The sequence below is a fragment of the Poecile atricapillus genome, chromosome 8, assembly GCF_030490865.1.
Source record: "Poecile atricapillus isolate bPoeAtr1 chromosome 8, bPoeAtr1.hap1, whole genome shotgun sequence".
Classification (NCBI taxonomy): Eukaryota; Metazoa; Chordata; class Aves; order Passeriformes; family Paridae; genus Poecile; species Poecile atricapillus.
Window position 1 is genome coordinate 8,531,197 of NC_081256.1, and position 22,921 is coordinate 8,554,117.

Below are 22,921 nucleotides of genomic sequence, written 5' to 3' on the forward strand. Positions count from 1 at the left end.
GGGAGGGCAGTGGCAGGGTCGTGGCAGCTGTAGGCACAGAGTGTGTTGGGCAGAGCAAATGTGTCCCTGGAGAGAGCCGAGGGACAGAGAGACAGAGTGATGCTGAGGCTGGACCCTGCTCCCTGCTCTGTGTTGCAGCCTTGCCTCCTGCACCGAGAGATGTCTTGCTGCAGACCCTGTCCCCCACGGCCCTGCGGCCCCTGTGGCCCAACGCCCCTTGCAAGCAGCTGCAGCGAGCCGTGCCTCGCCCGCTGTGCTGACTCCACGGTGTACATCGAGCCTTCGCCGGTGGTGGTGACCCTGCCGGGCCCCATCCTCACCTCTTTCCCTCAGAGCACGGCCGTGGGATCCTCTCTGTCAGCTGCTGTGGGCAGCTCCCTCAGCACCTCAGGGGTTCCCATCTCTTCTGGGGGCTCCCTTGGGCTGGGGGGCTCAGGCCTGTGCCTGCCTATCCCCCGCTGCGGTCAGATCTGCTGAAGCCGGCGCATCGTCCCCTTTGTCCTTGGCAAATGGGCCCAGCTCTTTCCCTCCCTGGCCCCTGCACACGCGTTCCTTGGTCTCTGTTCTGTGCCACTGCTTTTGATCCTTCTCATTAAAGGCTTTGTGCAGCATTGCTGGAGACTCCTGCTCGTTTGTTCTCCTCCTTCTTCCAGTGTTGGTCGAGCTCCTTGAACTGATTGCAGAGCTATAGAAAGATATTGAGCCTCCACATGGTCACGGCAGCAAACAGATGAGGACAGAGAAAGCTCCCAGGTGTTTGTGTCGTGCACATGGAGCAGCCTGAGCCTCCTCTGCCCCTGCATAGGCCTGCAGGTGCCCTCCTGTGCCTGGGCAACTGGGATTGATCTGCCTTCAGGGAAGGGAGGAAAACCTGTGTGCCCTCAATGTGCAGGGCCTTGTGGGGGAAGCTGTGCCTGCTGCTGTGAAAAAAGTGCCTTAGCAGAGGATGGTTTTGATCCATCGACCTCTGGGTTATGGGCCCAGCACGCTCCCGCTGCGCCACTCTGCTCCTCCTGAGCCTTGGCTGCCATTGCCCTCACTGCAGCTCCATGCTGCCGGGTACTGCTGGCCCTCACTCCTTCCCTTCCTCCCTGCTCGGCCTCCCCCACCCCACAAAATAGACACCCTGACAAGTTCATCTCCCTTGGCCGTGCGCCCCACAGCTCCAGCACCTGGTCTTGCCCTTCTCCCACACCTCCCGCTCACAGCCCTGCACAGCCCCTTGCCCTTTGACCACCCACGCTGGCCCTGCACATCCTCAAGGCTGTCCCAAAGGCAGGCTGCAGCCTTGGGCCTTGCTAGGGATGAGGGCACCTGAAATCCAGTGACATCCTCATGGCTGCAGCCCTGCACAGAAATCCAGCTCCGCTCCCAGCACGCTGCGGGACAGCCCCTGCCCGACGCTTCAGTTCTGTGCTGGACAAGGAGGGACACGGGTTGCCTTTGGTTGGAATTGCCAACAGAAAGAATTCTCCTCTTTTAACTCTGCAGATTCTGGAGCCTCAGCTCAGTGCTGCTCATGGTTACTCTGAAGTAAAGGTCTGAGTTCTAGGCTCTTTTTGCTGAGCAGTTTGTCGAGCTGCAGGTCCCTGCCCTTCACACTTGGTGCTGACAACTTCTCTGAGCTTCTTTTCCATTGCAGTGTTTCCCTCACACCAAGTGGCTTGGCTGCAAACGGAAAAGCAGGAATGGATTTTGTCTCCAGGCCTTACATAGTTTAGTTTTCATATTTTCCAGATTCTGTACTGAATTAGTACATAACTCTGAACTTCCTAGAAAATGTTAGCAAGTTCTCTTCACAGTTTAGTTGGACAAAACAATCTTTTTCCTGCCTGAGAACCAAGGAAACTGTTTCAACTTCAGGCCCATAAAGGATAAAGAACAATGAATTGAGGAGAGCAATTTGGGAGGATCGGGTTTCATAACCTGAAGCTGTAATTGGACAATTAACCCCAATATGTAAATGGGGAAAAACTCATAAAAGTGTGAAAGTGTGTGTGACCCATAGTCCATCTTGTGTGTAGCCTCAGCCGGACTCTTGTACTGTCCCAGGTGTATCCTTTTTCTAATAAACACCAACTTTATTCCTTTAACACTGTCTTGCCTCTGTTCTAGGTGGTCTCTCAGACATCATCAGTGGTTTGGATGTCAGAGGTCAGAGGCTGAGGTTGGGGTCAATGGTCAGCAGCTCAAAGCTCAGGGGTAAAGGCTCAGAGGTCAGGCAGTCATGGTTCAGGTGTCAAGGGTTTTAAGGTCAGGGGTCCAAGGTTGGAGGGTTTTAATGTCAAGGCTCAGGGCCAGGGTTTGAGGTTTCAGAGCAAACGTCATAGGACTTCTCCCAGACCAAAGCTGCCAGTAATTGGGACTCTGGCTGCCCTTGGAGCCCCAGATGACCTCGACACACTGGAGGACCGAGGTTTCTTTCCCATGGAAAAGGGGCACTGTTCTCATCCAGGTGCCTGCTCTGCAGAGCAGCTGCAAGGGAGGAGCTGCTGGCAGCCTTGCCTGGCTCCTGAAGGGCCTTCTTCAGGGCTGAAGGGAAGAAAAGCCAAGTGACTCAGTGTGCCCCTCCCTGGAAAGCAAAGGACATAATGCCAGTGTTGGTGGAGCAGATATTAAGGTACCATGGGGAGGAATATTCTAGCAACACATTTCTGTCCTGGCCCCTTCTGTGTGGGAGCAGTTGTTGGATGTATGCAACACCTGAGGCTGCATGCAACTTTTGCTTGCTAAGTTCCTGAAGGAGAATGACAATGCTTTTTCATGGGGCCATGAAAGTACATAGCCCCAGTGTTGGAGGTGAAGATAAAGAAGCTGCTTCATGCAGCTTAAGGACCACAGAAACTTTCTGTCCTGGCATATTTGGTGTGGAAGCACTGCCTCAAGTTGTACATTTAGGGTGTCAGTACCCATCTTTGGAAGGTGGTTTCCTAAAAGATTCAATATGTCATGTGATTTTCACTTCTGAAAGGTGTCTCTTGAAATTCCAGCAGCACATGTCTTTTGGACAAGATAAGCAGCTCCGCTGAGTCTTGGTATGCAGCTGATGTAGTGCCACGGGCACCACAACTTTTTGTTGTAGGACTTTTTCTTTGCGAGCAGCTGCTGGATGTTTTGAAGGGCTTTGGCATCTGTGAGAGTGAGAAGGTGGGATGGTACATGGAGCTTGAAGGACAATGTGTATCTCCAGGGAGCTGGATGCAGCTCAGTGGGTGCAAGTTAGGTGTAGAGCAGCCGATGGCACAGAAAAGGTTCTAAAAGAGAGGGGCCGTTTTTCAATTGCCTTTTCTTTTGCAGCCCACAAACTTCACATGAAATGATTTTTCCTTCCCCGCTACCTGCAGGATCACATTCTGTCAGTGTCCAGGAGCCGGGATCCACAGCGGAGCTCTTGCCCGCACTTCCAAGCCAGAAAAGCGCTTGGCTTTTTCCTAGGCAGTGTCAGCACTCATCAAAACAACCACACGATGGGAGTGTGGACTTGGAAAAGAAGGAAACGCACGGAGCCCAGCTCGAAACCACCCCCAGGGACAGAGCCAAGCTGGAAACGCCCCTGCTCTCAAATCAACTGTGTCAGGACAAAAAGATTTCACCGATCTTTCTCTCCCAAATGTAAGCTGTTATTGCAGCACACTCAAACAGCAGCACGAATTCCTCTGGTGTAACAAAGCTTTTCACAATCGCAGAGACCGGCCGCAAACCTGAAAACATCTACCAAACTCAGAGCTCACAGAAGTGCCAGCTGAGAAAGCTCTTGCTGCTTGCAATTCAGCTGCACCCGTTAAATCCGAGCACTCACCCTGCTATCGGCACTTTCCTTCTCAGCTCTAGGTGCCATGCTAAGCCTTCAGTCAGGATCCAAAGGGAACCAGGGACTGCTCATGCACTAGAGCTGCCAGGACAGAAAGCTCAAGGGCTTGGCCTTTGCATTGCCCCTGACAGTTCAAGAACTCCAACCCGGAGAACTGCCTATTGGGAAAAGCCTTTAAAATCACTAATGTGCAGATCCAAACTTGCTTCCTTTGCCAAAGAGAGGAGCTAGAAGGCCAGCTGAAAAGAAATGGCATCCTCTCCTCCAAAATGCACAACATCCAGGGACTGATCCCTTAAAATGTGCCGGAACGCTGTTACTGGGCATGACCCAGGGCACTAGATCAGCTACCCACCAAGACTGGGCATAGCTGTTCACCTTGTCCGAAAGACCTGCGCTGCCACAATTTCAAGAAGGCCACCTCTGAGAAGTGGAAACAACATAACAAATTGAATCTTGCCCTGCGCCTGAATGGCAGGTGAGAGGGAGGGAAGCACATGCTCAGCTCCCTTTTAATCGCACCTCCGATGGCCAGAGGAAGCCCCTCCCTGTGCCTGAATTACTTTATTCCATTACAGAAATTCATAGTAAACTCCTACCATGTTTCTACAGGACAGCCGAGTAGGTGTACGCCTACAAAAGCATTCAAAAATTAGCTCTGTGCAAACAGCAGAGGACTTAAATCCTGAGAACTCATTCATCTTTGTTTTCTTTGAACAGGAAAACCATGAAAGGGAAAGATCTTGATTAAATATATGACATCTGCTCTTTTTAGTTAGCCTCTCTGTAAGAAGGGATGGTGTGAACATACACACCATTACTGCAGGATATATAGAGGATTGAATTTACAAAGATAATATCTTTAATGTGACTAATACTGTACTCTAAAAGCCAGACCAGCTTTCAGGATATGCAGGCTGAAGCTTTGATCTTCAAGGCAAAATACAGCTTCAAACTTGTGATACAAGTTTAACTTGCACAAGTTAATCAATTATATCATCAAAGAGGGTTGTACCTGCAACACAGAGGGAAGATTCAGTAAGTCATTAGAGAGAGAAAAGGTGAGTTCAGCAGAACACACATGAGCTACTGGTGGTTCAGGAATTGGAAAAATTGCAACAGGACACAGAACCAGTACATTTATCAACTCTCAAATTTCTCTGCAGCTTAAGAACTGTTCAAATTTAAACAGTTCTTAATCTGAATTTAATTTTGAAAACTGGTGTTTGGATTTCAGTGAAACGTTTCTGTTTCTGAAAGTGTCTCTTCAGTTTCATTCAGCTGGTCTCATAAAAGACATCATTTGACCCTTCAATTACTGTAATTTTAGCAAGACCATAACAACTTTTTGATTCAGTAAGGAAACTCACAAAAGAAAAAAAGAATATTTTTATATTTCTACAAATAAATTCCAAAACCAGAAATCAAACAAAACTTTAAAGCCTTAACTAAAGATAAAATAAATAAAAAGAGGGCATGATATAAAGCCTCTTTCCTTTTCCAAAGTCACAAAGTTGCCTGATCCATAAGAGTGGTATTTCAAAAGGATTAGAAGCATCTCCTCATGCCCAGTGGGATGCACATGTTCAGAAGATAAATGTTAGATCTTTCCAGAGAGATAAAGTTCTGGGAAAAAAGCATTAATTTCACCTTTTAGTGCACGTGACACAACATACTGGGATAGGTTCCTATCACAGCTGTCCATTTATCATCAGTTATTTGACGATTAAAAATGTTTATTTCCCATTCTGTTGGGGATGGGAATACCAAGCAATGCAAGGAACCAGCCTCTCCAGATCTCTTTTTTTCCACTCAGATTCAGCAGGAAGCTGGAAGTCACGGACCTCAGAGAAGAGGACACTTCTGTATAAAAAGTACAGATTTATTTCTCTTATTTTTATGTGAGAGTAATCACTGATTGTAAAGTTGTGTACGATATTCCTTAGTGGGGAAGGGTTAATGATGTGAGAGCAACTGAAGCATGGAGTTTTAAACTTCAACATTAAGCAGCTCTATTATTAAAATCCATATTTATTCCAATCTTGTGCAATGCTCTTGTGACAGCTCAAAGAACTTTGATCTAAAACAAATTCTTACTTTAAATACTGCTGATCTTTCTGAAAAGGCAAATTAAACTGGGCTCACAGAATGTTGAAACACCCACCATTTCCCAGAGTGAGGCCCCAGTAGAAGAGTCAAAGGAAATTGCATATAAAAGGCAAACACACAAGACAAAAGGTGCATAAGCTACAAATTAGGAATGGTCACTTGTGTCTTTGTGTGTATGTGCAGAATGAGGCCATTTGGTGGAACTGACCTTAACAACTGGACAGCTATTAAATTAAATTAAAAACTTAATTAGGTCAGTTCAACAGCAAGCCACCAATGTGACATGTCCCAACATCCTCTGAGAGGGCTCTTGGAGTCACAAAGAGTGAAGATGCTTCACTTTATGAATAGTAAAGATACATTCCCCAAAGTGGATGGAGAGAAGAAGAATGAAATTATGTATTGTCATGAAGCCCAGCTTGGGAAACACAGCCTGAGTCTCAAATATCAGTGAGGTAAAAGATGCAGCAAGATTAGAAATGATGAATAAGTGAACTGGGTGGTTTTACTTGTGCCATGAAAACTTAGGGTCCATGAAAAAAATGAAAAAACCAGACTGCTGTCTTTGATGTACACAGGAAATGGTAGAAGCAGGGATGGAGGGAGAATCAGCAAATAATCAAGAACATAAAATTTTCTGGCACAACTTGGAATTAATCTCAGAACTTCTGGAGGCAAATTTAATACTCAAAACATCCTTTCCTTTTCTACATGGCTTTTTCCAATGGGGGTTTATTTATGCAATTAGATAGTAGACCTTGGGAAACATTTTAATACCAGCAGCACTTGATGCCAGGCCAAGTTTACCCAGGTAGCTACACTTTGGTTTTGGTTTGGTTCATCTCTACACAAGCCCTGATAGAATAGCTTAGAAGGATCCAAATCTTATTCATTCCCGAAAGTTAAAAGTTATCTCCAAATAAAGTAAAACTTCAGTCCCCAAAATAATGTCACAGGTACCTTTACTGTGCTTGAGAAGTCACTTCCAAATGCAGATACTGAAATTCTGGCCCCATGCCTTACAGCTGTTCACATTTTGTTACATAAGAAGCAGTGCACTTGCCTGATTTTCTCAGTAAAATGAGAAACCATTTTCCCATTAAAAACATTCATTAGCTTGCCAGGTTTGTGTGCAGCAGTTTCTTGTGCCTCTGCTAATCAAGCCTTAAGTGTGCTATAAGCATTTTATTCATTAGAATAGTGCATTTTCAAGTCAAGCTTGCAATTTGAATAACTTTGTAAAATCCGTTTTTCTTCTTAAAAAAACAGGTAAATATGGAGGAAACCGATGCAGGCACCAGTGAGAAGATTCTGATCCAAGTGCCTCTGTGATGCTGACTTGTGACTGGTATTCGAAACTGGCAGCAGCATTTGTCATACATGAGGACTGTCAGAAATAAAATATCAGCTCATTTATGTGCTTTGTTTGCTTTTCCTTAGAATTCTGAAGACATCTGCCTTTTGTGGTGTAGCTTTCAAAAGGCAGAGAAACAGTACACGAAAATCCAGCGTACCTGTCTCCACTGTAAGCACCCCAAGTATGTTACAGTTATTAAAAACATGAGCTCTGCTTTTACATCTACTGTCACCTGCAGAGATCAGAGCCTGTATGTACCTGACAAATTCTCACAGCTACACAAATGAAAGTGTGAGTACCTGATCCTGACACCTGTTTTAAACAGGATTTGCAAAGCTGCCTCCCAATTGAAATGCAGAGCCACGTGAGCTCAGCCATCCATCCCTGGCTGCAGATGTGTTCCTGCTGCTGGAACTGCCCCACACTGAGCTCTGCTCTGCCAAGGATGGGGGCTGGGTTGGGTACCCCCACATGTTCCTGCAGCAGTGCCAGTGGTGACAGAGCAGCTGTGGTTTTTGCCCAGAAGTTGATGAATTAAGGTCTGACAGGACAGGATGTGGAACCGGGTGCTATTACACAAAACTGCAGAGCCCAGAGACATTCAGAGGCTTCTGAAACAGTCAGAGGTAGAGCCTTGGGATGTTAAGGCAGTGCAACAAAGGTTTAGTGGGGAAGATGCTTAAGCTTTAAACAGCAACACTAAACACCTGATGGTGATGGAAACATAACTTTTCTTTATTCCTTTCCCCTCTGAATTTACTTGTCCTCTATAGTGGGGCTAGAAAAAGAAAACAAGGCAAGCATTATTCTCCTGAGCTCTGATCCTTTGTTCTCTGCCACACAGTACACCCAAATTTGCTTTAACGTACCTTCAGCAGGATTCAGCTTTGCTGCAGATGTTTCAAAATGTTTCTATTTTAGACAATGCTTGCAGAATACACTCAGGTCTTCTCTGAAGCAACAGTTGCTTCGTGTAGAAAAAGAAAAAAACCAGGACATGGTGGGGCATCCAGGCTGGTGTGTGTTGTATATTTTCCATGGCTCTATGCCTACAGAGAACATTTCCCAGGGAGGAAGGAGGTCTTTTGGTGTCTTTTTGAAACAAGCAAATAAAGGCATTTCCACTTCATCATCACCAGACATTCTTCTGAGATAAATAGGGATGGATAAAGACCCTACATTCCTTTAAGCATACAGAATAAAAACCACAAAGATTCTAAAGGTTTAAAAATGGAAAACCATCAGCAAGGAACCAAGAAGTCTGGCTTCCCCTTTGAACACTGCTCTCAGCCTCAACAAGACACATTTTTTCGTTCAACTTTCTCACAATGTTCACCTAACTACACTTGCCAGAACATTTTGCCAAATTAGAGAAACTGCTGCAGAAACCATCTGCTTGACATTGCTTACATATAATAAAGTATGGCTCAATACAATGTATTGGAAATGTTTGGGGATCTTTACATGGGAACCGAAAGCAGCAGTGCTGACTCAGGCAGATCTCCCGCTGATGTCAGTGGGAATTGTACCTGAATGAGCTCTGCTGGAGCTGGTGCAGAGCTCGCTGTGCAGCGCCTGCCACTGACAGGAGAACATGTGGTTATAGTTTAACCATACAAACTGTAATGGAGATGAGAAGGACATTTTATAGCACTTCTGCCTTGCTGCTCTTCTAGAACTATCAAAAACACTTTAATGATTTGTACACGTCTGCTCTGTAACAGCTTTTCCCAGCTTCAAGTGAACACTGAGAAACTGCTCCAAAGTTAGGTCCTGCCTCAACAGCAAGAGGTTTTCTGTTGATATAAAAACATGAACAACAGAAAAACTACATGTATAGACTAAAATAAAACTTCCAATGTACCTACTGAGACAAAAGATTTACATAAAATAAAGCAAGCAGGAAAAGTAAGGAATGTGGATCACTGCTGCAGCTTCTTCCCCTTTGTAAGATTAAGGGAAGGAATGCAGTATGTACCTCTCACCTTAAGTAAAAGCAAGTCCAAAATAATTCCATGCTGAAGCTTACAGTTAAGCCCAGACAATCAAATAATAGTTATTTAACTTTTGACATCCCTGTATTACCTTGCCCTTGTTGCTTCCACTCTTGCTTGTGTTGCTGTATCTCACATTTCTCTTTTCCAGCTGGAACTGTAATTGTGTTCCCAGGGGTGAGTGAGAGCAGGGCAGCCATCTGTGGGTCACTGCCTTTGCCTGGATCATCAGTGCACAGCAGTCAATCTCCAACCTGCCTCAAAAGCACCAAGTCCCAAAGCACAGCTTGGCACAGAAGTGAGGTTTTGTTCAGAGGAATCTGACCAGAATGGTGTTGAAAACAAGAGCATGGCCATACTCAGGGTGAATGGGATAAATCAAGAATAGGACAGGCCACGGCCTACCATGTCTCTCACACAGGAACCCAGAGCAGCAATCCCACAGAAGAACCAAACAGAAACATTTTCAAAGCTGCACAAGGAACTGAACTTCAGCTCTGTGCAACGAGCAGTTTTAACACTTCATCAAAGGAGATGGGAGTTTTACTTTGGACAGTAGACTTTATTAGAAATTTTCTCCTCATTCATCAGTAAATTCACATTAAAATATGCTGAAGGCAGCTCAGTCTAAACATTTGACATTCTGCTGTAACAACAACTTCCAGTTTAAAAACTAGATAACTGATTCAGGCAGATAACTTGAAACACGTAAGAAACGCAAACAGAAAGCAGCATCTTTAAAAAAAGGGATGAGCCTGAAACATTGACACATTTCAGATGGAGTGGGGGAAGAAAAAAGAATCAGTCACCCCAAGATGGGAAACAGTTAAATGAGAACTCCAGACACTAAACAGATAAATAAACATTATAATCACACGTACATTAAAAAGAAAACAAAGTACTTAGAGTTCATACCACGTAAAAATTATAAATTTGTTTTAAAAAAAAAAAAAAAAAAGGGAAGTGACAAGCTTCCTAAAATATGCATATACTAAATTCTTGGGAAAATGAACACTTTGTTATAAACTGCAGAACTTTGGAGGGACTAGATTTGGTCTTTGAAAACAACAAACTGCAACTTACTGTTACCAAGTCCAGAAACTGATCTGACACACAAATTGTTTGTTTCCTCTCATGTTTTGAAACCACATTCTCTTCTTCTAGACAACAATCTGCTTTTTTTAAACATTAGAGCTTTTAGGTATTGTAGGCCTAATTATGTTGAGCACTGAACATGCAGAACTCTCAACAACTCTGCATACCAAGGTTTAAATATTTTTCCAAAGTTACTGTCAAGACTTTTCCTTTGATAATTTATTTTTATTTATTGGAGTAAAGTATAGGAGAGAGAAAGAAAAATGAAAATCATAATATTCAAAAATGCTCTGCCTGCATGACAGTGAATCTTGCAGGCAAGATTTTCTATTGGCATTTACCAGAGGCAACAAAGATAAACAAATCAATGTATAAGAGATGAGAATTATAGCCTTCAGGACTGTAAACACAACAGGAAACAGGTAACACATGAACCTCAATCAAATCAATGTCTTCACATTCTTTAGTAGCTCCCCCACAGTAATTTGCTTTCACCGGTTCAGAAAAAAAATATACATTAAAAATTAAATAACACTTAAGTGTCCATCACAAAGATTTATATTTTGCTGTAAACAATTTTCTGCCATTTGCATTGATGAAGTCCAATGTGAGGCCAGAGGGTTCTAGATGTCTTATTGGTACTGTAAATAATTTTTCAGAGACAGAGGCAAAGGTAGAATTTCTATGTCATGCAGGCGGTCTCTGCCAAGAGCAAAACGAATCGATCTTCGGCACAAGTCCATTAAAGGCAGGGGTTCCGCTGGAAAAACAGGAGAAAGAAAAGAAAGAGTTAATTTTTCAGCATCTCTATTTACAGACAATGTTTTTTTTATTAACAGAGATTCTGCATTCTATCGATCAGTCATGAAGATAGCAATGGTACTGGAAGAACGTTTGTATCTTGAGGCAGAATTTTCCACATTTCACCCATAGTAAGGGGCTGCAAAGTCTCACACTGAGCTTCTTTATCTGCAAGGTTTAAAACAATAATGCCAAACCACTCTATCAAGCATGAGAAGTTACTGCATTTCCAGATCTCAAACAAGACAGGGAGTTTCTACTGTGTTTATAACACTTCTACTGTGTTTATAACACAACATTCATCATGTTGTGTTAACATGAACTACACTGGCAACTTCTGACCTTTAGATCCCAGTTCCTTCTGCATCTTAGGAACTGGAAATGGCACTTAGGGGTAACCAAACTTCTCAGCCAACAGTGCTTTTCCTGCAACACTCTCTTAGCCTTTCTTTCTAGGAAGTCCCTTGGAAGAAAAAACTAAACAAAACACCCTTGAAAATCTAGAGGAAACATAACCTTTTCCTCTGTGAATAAATTAGTGGAGGAGGATTTGGCTGACTGGAAGGCAGAGTGTGTGTTCCCATATGTATGCACACAAACACCCCCAAAATATATAAACAACATCTTCAGATGTCTTAAGTTTAATTTAATCAAAGCGAATTAAGTATCTGCCAGAAATGCCTCGCTGATAGCACTTTAGACTGGAGACCCAAACACTGATCCCCAGCATCTCAAACCATCTCGCTCTGTATCCCATCCTGGCCCACAAAGCTCGCACAGAATTGCAGGAACATCGTAAGATTTCCACCTAATAGTAGAGCAAGAATCATCTCTGTGACTGCAGTGTTGGCAGTGGAAATCCTTTTGCCACAGGAGCTGGAATAAAGCTGTGAAGTCTTGTACCAGTTGCCACTATCTTCAAGAATTCCAACCAGATGGATTTTGTTCCACATGCTGGCTTAAAAGGGTAAGAACTTAAAAGATTAGAGGAAACTTTTCTTCTTTACATGATAAAAGAATTGCAGCCTTAAAAACCTTATTAGCATGTTCAAATGGAGGGGGAAAAAAGTACTGTGCCTATATTGTAGTGACAACATTTCATAAACTTGACAGATTTCTTACAAGTGCTCAACATTGTACAGCACTCTGGTTTTATCAAGATCTGTTTTATGTGTCACACACAGATTTACACACACTGCCTAGTGTAAGGTGTTCCCTCATGGCAGGGGGGTGGAACCAGATGACCTCGAAGGTCCCTTTTAACCCAGACCATTCCATGGCTTTATTCCATAATTCTGTGTTAATCTATCAATCTGTTAGCTGATACTTTTAGAACTACTTGGAAAAAAAAAAAAAGAGAAAAAAAATCATTACAAAGCACAAAATACCCAGTAAAGGACTGGTTTTATATGCTGGAATTGTCTGCTCTGGTGACACACCACTGACTTAATGGATTTTCCATCATTTATCCCAGCATCACATTTGATTTGTGTCGTCCACAGTTCCCTATATTTCCCCAAAGTGGCTGCAAAAAAGCTTAGAAAGCATTCTGAAAGACTGAAAAGCTTTTTTAGCTTATAATCACTTCAGTGACTTGATATTGAGTCTACTCTTTACAATACACCTCATTGATAATTTTACCTATTAAAAATTACAGTGTAAGAGCCCTCACATTCCATTAATAAAGCAACATTTTCTCTACATCACTGATCTTAGTTTTCATTTTTTTCCACAGCAGAATTATGGATGCTAAATCTTAAGGGATGAAGCTGTAAAATTCATTAACCAGGATTAATAAGCAGGAGCAAAAATAGCTCATGAGTCCTGGGACACAATACAACACATCTTACACCATAAACAACAATTTTCTGAGTATCTTCCTACAATCTCTGAGGTCCCATTAGGAAGATCTAAAATGAGGACTATGAGTGCTTAAAGCCATTAACTTACCATGTGGTCTTTTTTTTTTCCCTAGACAAAGGAATATGTAAAATGTAAGCATCTGTGCAGCCAGGCACAGTGTTAACCCCAAACTTCAAAACACAATTTAAGGAAAGGTTAAATTATTTTTCAAGCTTGAAATGCTAAATTAATGTCTCCTGCCTCACTTCTACAGGGAATTTTCAAATGCTGAAGAAAATGCCCTCAAGTGTTTTCAACAGCTGCTAAATTGCACATACTAAATGTGTTTTTGCAACTTGAAAATTGAACTATATTCCTTTTATTCTACCTGACAGCAGTTCAAACCTACAACAAATTCAGAACAGGTTAGTCCTACAATACTAAATAAAAAATTATGTTTTGTGGGGTGCTGCTTGTAAGAACTTGAGAAAAAATTGCAATAATAGCATTTTAAGTTAAAAGTGTATGTGCAGAGTCCTAAATGAATAAAAATAGAATTCAGAAAAAGAATTAAAAAAAAAAAAAAGTTTAATAAAAAATAGTTTATGGGACAAAGGTAGAGCTGTAAAATTAAAGACTGACAATTTTCAGGCAGCCTAACTTGACAGAACCATTATTAACCACTTGGTGTGCACCTGAATACTGGCACTCCCCTTTCACCACATCTCACTTTTTTACTATGTATTTTACAAAGAAGGAGTAAAAAGACCATGAGTAACTCAGTCCTTCCAGAGGGGAAAGGACAGGTTCAACCTGAGGATGTTGCCTTGCCACCTGAAACACACACACAGACTTGATGCATCCAAAACACTCCACAGAACGTTCAAACGTTCAAACCGTATTTCCAAAATGCTGTTTTCATTTGAGATCATACAAATACTGCTGAGAAGACTCTGATAATGCAAGAGATGGGAAGATGAATACTCTGAAGACACATCATTAGCTTTAAATTGGCTACAGAAAGAGCCTTTCTTTCACACCTTTAAATATTTACCTTTGAAAAACTTTCAAATTCAGGGATATTAACTGTTTGTCAGAACATCCCACTAATTTTAATGTACATTAGGTATACCAAGAGTTGTATTTTTAAAACAATTCCAATGGATAGGAGCTGCAACATTCAAGGCCCCCAGAAGAACGTGAACTATTTTTCCAAAGTTATGTGAACTCCAGTTAAGTCCTCGCCATTAGAAAAAAGGAGGAATGGATTGTTGAGCTGGAATGTAAAACTGCAAAGAAAACATAATTCACAAGAATGGCTCTTTGTACTAAATTCCTAACCAGGCTAAGAAATCCAAGGTGAGACACTCCAGGGCAAGGGAGCAAGCTTTGCACAGGAAACCCAGTGCTTCCTCTGGGCTGCAGCAGCACCCAGAGAGAAACTGCAGCTTTTGGGTATCACAGCTCCACACCACCTTCCTGAACACACTTTAACTAATCACCTTCTCATATGAAATTTACTCTGAGACCTCTTCACCCAAAGGTAGCTCCTCATACCTGCCACATTACAGAAAATTATTTTTCAAGAAAAGAAAAAAAATGAATTAAAAAAATATTGCTTAATTGACACATCAGAGTTTAATTCCTGTGTCTCCCCATTGGGTACCAGTAGTTTAAAAAAAGGCCCATTTGCAAACCTTCCTTTCCATACATTACAGTCATACCCAGGGGGACACTGGCAGAACAACCACAGCCCTTCTTACCCAGAACTGCATTTCACCAATAGGGCCACTCCACAATATAGCTTAAGTGCCTATTTAACATAGTAGCTAATGACTTAAAAATCGCTTAAATATATATCTGGTTAATTACATTAATTAAAATAGCTATTGAGTAACTATTCAGCTATTAATAACACAAAATAACTGTGTTATTATACATACAGATATATTCATTTTAATGGTGTCACTGCTGGGTTAAAGACAAAGGCAAAGAAACTTTTGTAACCAGACACAACCCTGTGCTCCTGAGCATTCCTCCAGTGCACATTTTTGAGAGCAATTTGCACATCATTACCAGCTGAAAAGTTCATTTAGTTTTGGCAACCTGTAGTTATTTAACAATCTGGCGCTCCAGCAAGGCTGCCTCCTCTCTGCAAACAGGCTTTTGTAGTTGAGATAAAGTCATCTAGCAGCTGATAACACTAAATGTTATTAACTGCAATGTTACATATGGCTCACACAAAAGAGCAGCTCTTAGCAGACAACACTTATTTGCCAAATGACAATACTATTTTTTAAAATAAATTTGTAAAGCTCTAACAGCACGCTGTGTTCATGGCTTTTGTTAATCTATGAAGAATGTATTTTTATTTCATCTTACAAAAGCAGAGACGACTGGGAGGGGGAACCACAATCAGCAAAATTAAAGCTGGGTGAAGGAAAAAGGAAGTTGTCATAAGAACTGATGTCATCAAAACTTAAGAAATTTTTTTTTTAGTTATTTTATATGCATACCTAAGACTGTGAGCGTTGTTATGTTTTGATAGTTTTGGCCTTAAACTTACTAAAGAGCATTTATATTCAGCAATCCGTGTTAATGTTTCAAACCGCTGAAAGGCAGATTTGAAGTCAGATTCAAAACAAAACAGCATTAGGAGACAGAGATGTGACTGCACACCATTAAATAAGTGAAGGACATCTCTCCAGTCCTAGCTTTGCTTTTCTCACAACGGATGAGCCAGCATTAAGGAGCTGAAGCCACAATGCCTCAAGAAAAGGAAATGTAAAGTCTTGCAGAAGTGCTGCATACCTGGTGCACAGAGAGGAGTCTGGAAAGGGAGGAAAAAGCAGGATGCCACTGCTCATATCCTGATGCCACTCTTTGTGTCCTACCTGGTGTCACGGGCACTGCCATGCCCGGGCACCTGGCGCTGTTTAACTCCTCTCTTCATGTGGGGCACCAGGAAGGAGAAGCCACTGCCACCCCTGTCCCTCTGCCCAGGGCACGGCTGGCCAGGGGTGGCCAGGCAGGCGAGGCTCACTGCAGGCTGCGCTGGAATGGAGGTGGCCGTGGCAGCAAATTACCGTGGGCTGCGCTGGGATGGCCCCGGTGGCGGTGCCTCGTGACCCCTGGAAAAAACTGCGCTTGCTCTGCTTTGATTTTCTTCTTAAATCTGTCATTACAGAAGTGTTAGCAACCTCTCTAATTGGGCCAGCAGCATGTCCATATTCAGAGCCATCAGAAATTGGCTCTGTCAGACATGGTGGAAGCTTCTAGCAGCTTCTCACAGAAGCCACTTCTGTGGCCCTCTCCAACTACCAAATCCCAGGCTGTGCCAAATCAACACATCTGGGCACAAGGTTTTCTGTATTTTCTGTACTTTCTGGCTATTGCCCCATTCTCCTTCCTGTCCCCCCTAGTCTTTACCTAAGTCAGCAGCACTCTGGTTCTGCCCAGCACTGCCTTTCACTGCTCCATTTTCACCTCATACTTCGCCAAAATCAGTGAACATCATGATCTTCCGAGGGATGAAAAGCCTTGGAATGTGCTCCAGTATGGACACGAGGCATCAGTCTTACACTGGGCCTGGTGGGACTTCCACATCCAGAAAGTGGCAAGGGAAAGCTTCTCCGTGGCTTGTCAGCACTCAGCTGATGTCTCCCTGCTCTGAGGGACAATCCTCTGTCCCCCAGCAGGGCACCTGAGTGCCCACTCTACTACAGGCTGCAGCACACTTTTGTTAAATCCTTTTTCCTCAATTTTTATCCCTCCTCCAGCTATTAGGACACCTGCTAGGAGGTAACGTGGCCTAAGTGTTTCCATTAGGGTGATTTAGAGTATGCAGAAAATTTTAAATACCATTTAATTATCACACACAATAAGCACACAAATATGTCTAAGCCAGGAGTTTTCCTTCCAACCTTTGTGTCAAAGCCTAATTATTGTTTTAATTTTACTCAGTACAGGCCAAATTCTTTCCAATGCATAATAGGGTACATAAATACACCCCTTGTGACATATTTATGGCTTCCCTGATGCAACTGATGGAAAATTTGAGCTGTGTTCCTCAAATGGCACAATCTAGAGAAAGGAAATTGCAAATAATATATTAAAGAACACAGGCTATGACCAGCCATAAAAAATGCTAATAAATCACCTAACAGCAATGCAAACTTGGACAAAGGATAACACTTATCTATTTTCCCCACAGATGTCTTTAAGCTCTGCAGCCTAAACCAGTGAAGCACCTTAGAAACCACATTTAAATCGCGGTGCAGGCGTTCCAGAACGATCACCTCTCTGAAGAAATCTGCAATTCCAATGGGCACATTGTGATTTTCAGGAGAGCGCTGTCATTTTCCCTAAGTCACAGGTTTATCCATCTCTCCCACCTCCCAGCAGCAGCCCCTTCCCAGGCACTGGAGCTTTAGCACCCGCCTCTTGCAAAGCTCAGGGTGGCAGATGGGGAGATTTTGTGTTATCAGGCACGGCTGATAAGGAGGCACTGTCTCCAGCAGTTGTCTGCCAGCACAAATAAAGCTTTGTGCTGTCCACACCCGCCCCTTGCTTTTAGCAGGCACGGTGGGGAAGGTGAAATACAAAAACAACACAAACACCGCCCTGCATTTGAGCTCACCCGCATCCCACAAAAATTCCGCACGTGAAATTTAATATGTTAAAGGGAGAAAGGAAGGCAAGAAAGCTTGAACGGAGGGAAGGACTCAAAGGTAACCCTCCCCCCATCCTCCTCTACATGCCTGGGTTGGGAAGGGAGAATTGGTTTACAGGTTTGTCTTTTAAGTGTTAACTGCAGTTACAGGCAGTTCAAAACTTCAATCAAGCAGCATTTAGCAGAATTAAGCTGAAAAAGCAGCAGTGAACAAGCAGATATTCTGCAACATCATTTGTTTTCAGTTAATGCTTTCCAGCTGTGCTTTCTTGAGAGGAAAATGGTTGAAAAGCAGAACAGAATGAAAACAAACCAAAACCAAGCCCCAAAGCCAGTGGCCTCTTGTTATGGGTTGGATAAAGAATCTGTCCTTTAAGCACAAATGCACAGCTCCATGCAATGTCTTTTTTTGCACTTTGGAGTTTGTAATCTCCTGGGAGGTAGGCACACCAGACTCAGACAACAGATCCTGACTCATGAACACCAGAGCTAGATTCAAATAATTCAACACAGGCTTAAAATTCACTCCTGAAGATTCCAATTTAGTAGGTTTAAGCATAGGCCTAAACATTTTTTTGATCATACTGGTTATAGGAGTGTTCTTAGAAAAGTGATTTGTCTGTGTACATTTGTAGGAAAGCTGTATTTACAGTCATACAAATCTGTATCTGCAGCAACCCCTCTGATAAGCTCCTCGTGGCCTCTAATAGTTCTTACCCTCTAGGCAGGGTTAAGACCCATCCAAAAAAGGGCCCTGATCCACCACATTTCATATGAAGAACAGGCACAGTACAAAGTCTGGCCCAGGCAAAATCTACAGGCACACCTTACTGTGGAAACTCACCTGAAAATCTTTTTCTGAATTACAGATGCTAATTTAAATGTATATATGCATCATTATAATCCAGTTTCCACCACCACAACCAAAGGTATGACACATTTTAAAACATTTTACCACACTATTTCTACAGTTTAGATTAATACAGTGTACTGCTCAATCTGATTCAGAGACTGCAAACAGATAACAAGGAATTCTAACAGCAAGCAAGTGGCTTTTTAAAAAATGCAGCAAAGCCGTGCCACATCTTGGTAAATTTGCATGGTCACAAAGAGCATAAGCAAAAACAGTGGCCACTTCCCTTCTGAAAGAGAAAGGACACATGAATTCATTCCCTATATGCATCAGGAAATGCAAATAAGAGGATGGGCTGGAAGGATTTCCTTTCTAGCCTTGATTTGTTTGCTCTTCTCCCTCCTTCAGATATTTCCACGCCTCAAGCTTTGCTCTTGAACACATTGCAAAGGTAAATTGGGACAGTTGGTTCAGTGATGATTTAAATGTTTTGTAGTAGCAAAGACACAAAAATTAATAGACACTCTTTAAAACCAACACACAAAACCATGTGCCTGACATCACAGGTGAGCCTTAGCTACCACCACAGGCTCCTTGGCTCTTCCCTGATCAAACTTCCCCAAATTTACCACACAGGGAATGAAAATTTGGCTCAGGTTAATCTCTAATGTATATTTTATAGCTTTTAATATCAGAAACACATTTATCACCATTAAATTCAGCTTGTGTGCCAGCCCATAAAGAGGGAAGTTAAAATATATCAAGGTGAGAGAAGATTAAAGCTTGGATGAGAATTTCACTGAGTAGATACACTGGAGTTCAAAGCCAATGTTGTTCAGGGGTTATTGGACAGATTTATAGACAAAGTAATAACAGAGAAAGTTGAAGGAAAGTTCAGGATTCAAGGATGAACCACTGCAGACAACTATTGCAACAGGCACCTGCACACTGTGAGCAACATCCTGACTGAAATACACTGAAACATTCCTTGCATTTTACCTCTTCATGAGATGTGCTTCATAAATGGGCACATGAAATAGCACGCATAGGTACACACCTATAAGCACCTTTATGGCTGTGAACAAGTTCTTATTGCTCAGGAAAGGGGGGCAGGAAGCCAAAGATATTTTTGGTGACCCTCTTCCAATTCCTTTAATTAATTTACACATTTCTGCCTTAATAGCATGACATCAGATGAGGAGATTTCTTGGTTGGAAATCTAATCATACTGATTAAAATATCCTAAAATTCAAACTTGTACGATTTCACAGCTGTTCTTAAACATTTTTTATTTTGGGTTAGCTAATCAAGGATGAGAGGGGGAGAGGGAAAGGGAAGAGAATGAATGAGAAGCATACAAAGAACCAAAATGTTGGCACTATGTGCTGAACCCAGTGGGTCCCTGGTTGCCTGACTGCCCCCTCTGCCCTTCTCCCATTGGCCTCTTTTTTACCTGTTGCATTTTGTGTGACATATCTATTGATTGTGGGACAATGAAGTAATCCCTGTCATCTTTCCTTGCACTGTGCCCAGCATGCTGGAGCCTCACCACAGTTCCTCCACACTACCACACTGAAATAACACACCCTCATTCAACATTTCCACTGCTCGCAACTCCCGTTCTCAGCTGGAACCTCTCACAATAGTTTTCTGTGTGCCTGTTTAATATTACACCAAAATTGTTTACCCTAGTTAGCAATTAAATTGATTCAAAGCATCTTTTGCACCACACTACATCTTTCTTTAAAGTTTCACCGTATTGATGGGTAACAGAACTGATGACTCACCTACTTATATTACTACAAATTGTGCTGAGCTGTTTAAGACAATATTTGACTATATTCCTCATATCATTGTTACACGACATTTTCTCAACTACTTCAGTTTAAATTACCCAGAGGCTCCAACATATGCAGATTTTCTCAAACCAAGCGAAAAAATTACAGCAGCATGTCATTTAAATTTTAATGCAGTTGTATACAAGCTAATGATCTCTAGTGGAGATTTACAAACAATAGACCTGACTCACTTTATTATTCTAGTTTTGGTATTAACAGAATTACACTGGAATAAATCTGGACCCATGAAGTTGCAATTAAGCTAAATATAATGAATTTGATCCCATTAGTTTAGTACCATTTTTATTTTGGACTTGTTGAAAGTGTTTTTTTTTTCTTAAGTACCATAATCTTCACCAGCAGAAAATGGGTACTGGAGATGATCTGAATTATTTTCATACTGAATTTAGGATTCGTCATTGTTCCTGGCATGCAAACACAGCTGATGCTCTCTGAACACATTTCTAAAGCATTCAGTTTGAACACAAATGCACTCTCATAGCACAGATAGAGCACACAGGGCTGCCTCCACTCACCATTGTGCAGCTCTTCTCAATCACAAACTCTTGTTACCATCTTTCAACGCTGGCAGAGCTCTGTCTGAAATGTCACGCCCCTTTGCCCTGCCTACAATCAGCACTCCTGACATGTCATCTTACAAACCCCATTTCTGAGAAATATGAGTGTGGAAAGAGGATTTCCATATTATGCATTCTACAGCCACTGTAAGAGACGTGTTATCACCCCCCAAGCCTCTGAAGCACCAGCACAAACCCAGCGATGGGATTGGAGAGGTGAGAGGGTAGGTGGGCTACAGAGTGCTTTAGGTGGGCTACAGGGTGGTTTAGGTGGGATACAGAGTGCTTTAGGTTGGCTATAGAGTACTTTAGGTGGGCTGCAGGGTGGTTTAGGTGGCCTAGAGAGCGGTTTGCCAACTGAAGTGACTTTTCTTGTTCTAGGTATGTGGGGTAGGGGGATACAACATTAAGATGGGGGTGTCACAAAAACACCCCCTGGAATTTCACACAGGATTCCTAGAATCTGATAGCTATCTCAAGTTGCACTCACTGAATTTCTTCACCTCTAGGGCAGCATCACCAAGCAAAACTTTCCTGTACTTGGTCCTTCTGAATACATGGACAGCCAGAGCCCCCTCTGAGCTGTCTTCCCTGGCAAGAACAGCTGAAAGGGGGGGTGGCAGCTGGGATGGACCTGCTGCCATTCCCCAACCATCCATCAGCCTACTCCTGACAACACTGCTTAACATATTTTGAGAACTAGGCCTGGGATAATACCAATCATGACTTCTTCCTCTCCTCTGCAGCCTACCAGATCCATCCAGCCAACACATTTCCTTTGGACCTCTCAAACTCCACACAATGACTCTCCCCCGGGGGTGCTCACTTGTTCCAGTGAATTCAGGCACAAAGGGGAGGGCAGCAAGCAATGATGTTAACCCCAGCCCTCTCCTCGCTTATCTCCCAGCTTCACGCTTAGTCTGTCTGTCCCCACTTGTGGTTTTATGACCACCATCTGCACAGGACCCCATGGTGTAAGACCAGGAGGAGAAGAGGAGAAAGCCAGGAACAGCTGAACCCCTGAGTTTTGTATCTGTGCTCTGGGTTTATTGCTTCTCGCTGATTCATTATCAAACACGCCCTGTCCATAAACAGCTTGCTCCAGCTCGCTCTGCCCCAGCTGCCAGCTGGCAGCAGTTGCACAGGTGTAAATGAAAGCATCATTTGGCCTTCAGGAAATCTATTATGAACAAAGATTTATCTAGAATTTCAGGTCCCAAAGTCAATCTGTGAGGCTGGCAATTAAAAAAAGGCATCTGGGAACAACAAAGCAAAGCTGAGCAATTCACCCACCTCTTTCATGTGCTTGCGCACACGTGATTTCTTTAGGAAAGGGAATCTCATCCACCCACTAATACAGCTGATAGCAAAAAAAACCTAAAATGAAAGAAACTGAATATGTATGAAAAACCTTATCACAGTTTCTACATGTTTGTGTTTTCAGATTCCTGAAAACATTCAAGCAGGAGCTTGAGGCACTCAGCTCACTATTACACATGTGTGTGATTAAGATAATAGAGAAAAACCCCATTTCTAGAATTCTACAGCCTGAGCAGATGTACAATAATTTCTTAATACGAAATATAAACTGTTTTCAACATGGTTTTAGCTCCATTAGGGTCTGTTTTCTGATCTGGGCATTGGTAAATATGCAGGTAACAGTTTTCTACAATAAATGAGTTTATGCAAGCCCAGACTGAGGTCCCACAATAAATGACTTGGTTCATTACAGTGCCAAGCAGACAGCACAGCTTACTGAACACAATGAGGCTATTTCCAGCCCCTACAACAGCAATGGCATTTTTGGTAATTTTGGGGGGTTTTGACATTTTATTTACAGTTTGGAACATCAATTTTGAACTTACACAGTGAGTTATTCAATGAGAATAATAGTGGGCAGTTCTGCTTTAGGGTTTTTTGTTTTTTTTCAGGTATTGGAGTATCAATCCAATGCTAAATTTCCACTATATT

At 42.6% G+C, this 22,921-nt stretch overlaps 1 protein-coding gene and 1 non-coding gene across 3 annotated transcripts in view; both read right to left on the reverse strand.

Annotated features, from left to right (window-relative positions):
* Positions 1 to 937: 937 nt before the first annotated feature.
* On the reverse strand, positions 938 to 1,009 carry TRNAM-CAU (transfer RNA methionine (anticodon CAU)). Its single transcript has one exon. It is a non-coding gene; the product is annotated as a tRNA-Met (tRNA).
* Positions 1,010 to 9,812: 8,803 nt separating this feature from the next.
* The window catches only part of SPSB4 (splA/ryanodine receptor domain and SOCS box containing 4), a 76,812-nt gene continuing 63,703 nt past the window's right edge, over positions 9,813 to 22,921 (reverse strand). For both annotated transcript variants that reach the window (XM_058844464.1, XM_058844465.1), the window contains exon 3: positions 9,813 to 11,126. In XM_058844464.1, the coding sequence (XP_058700447.1) occupies positions 10,999 to 11,126 (128 nt within the window). In that variant the 3' untranslated portion in view covers positions 9,813 to 10,998. The remainder of the gene's footprint in view (positions 11,127 to 22,921) is intronic.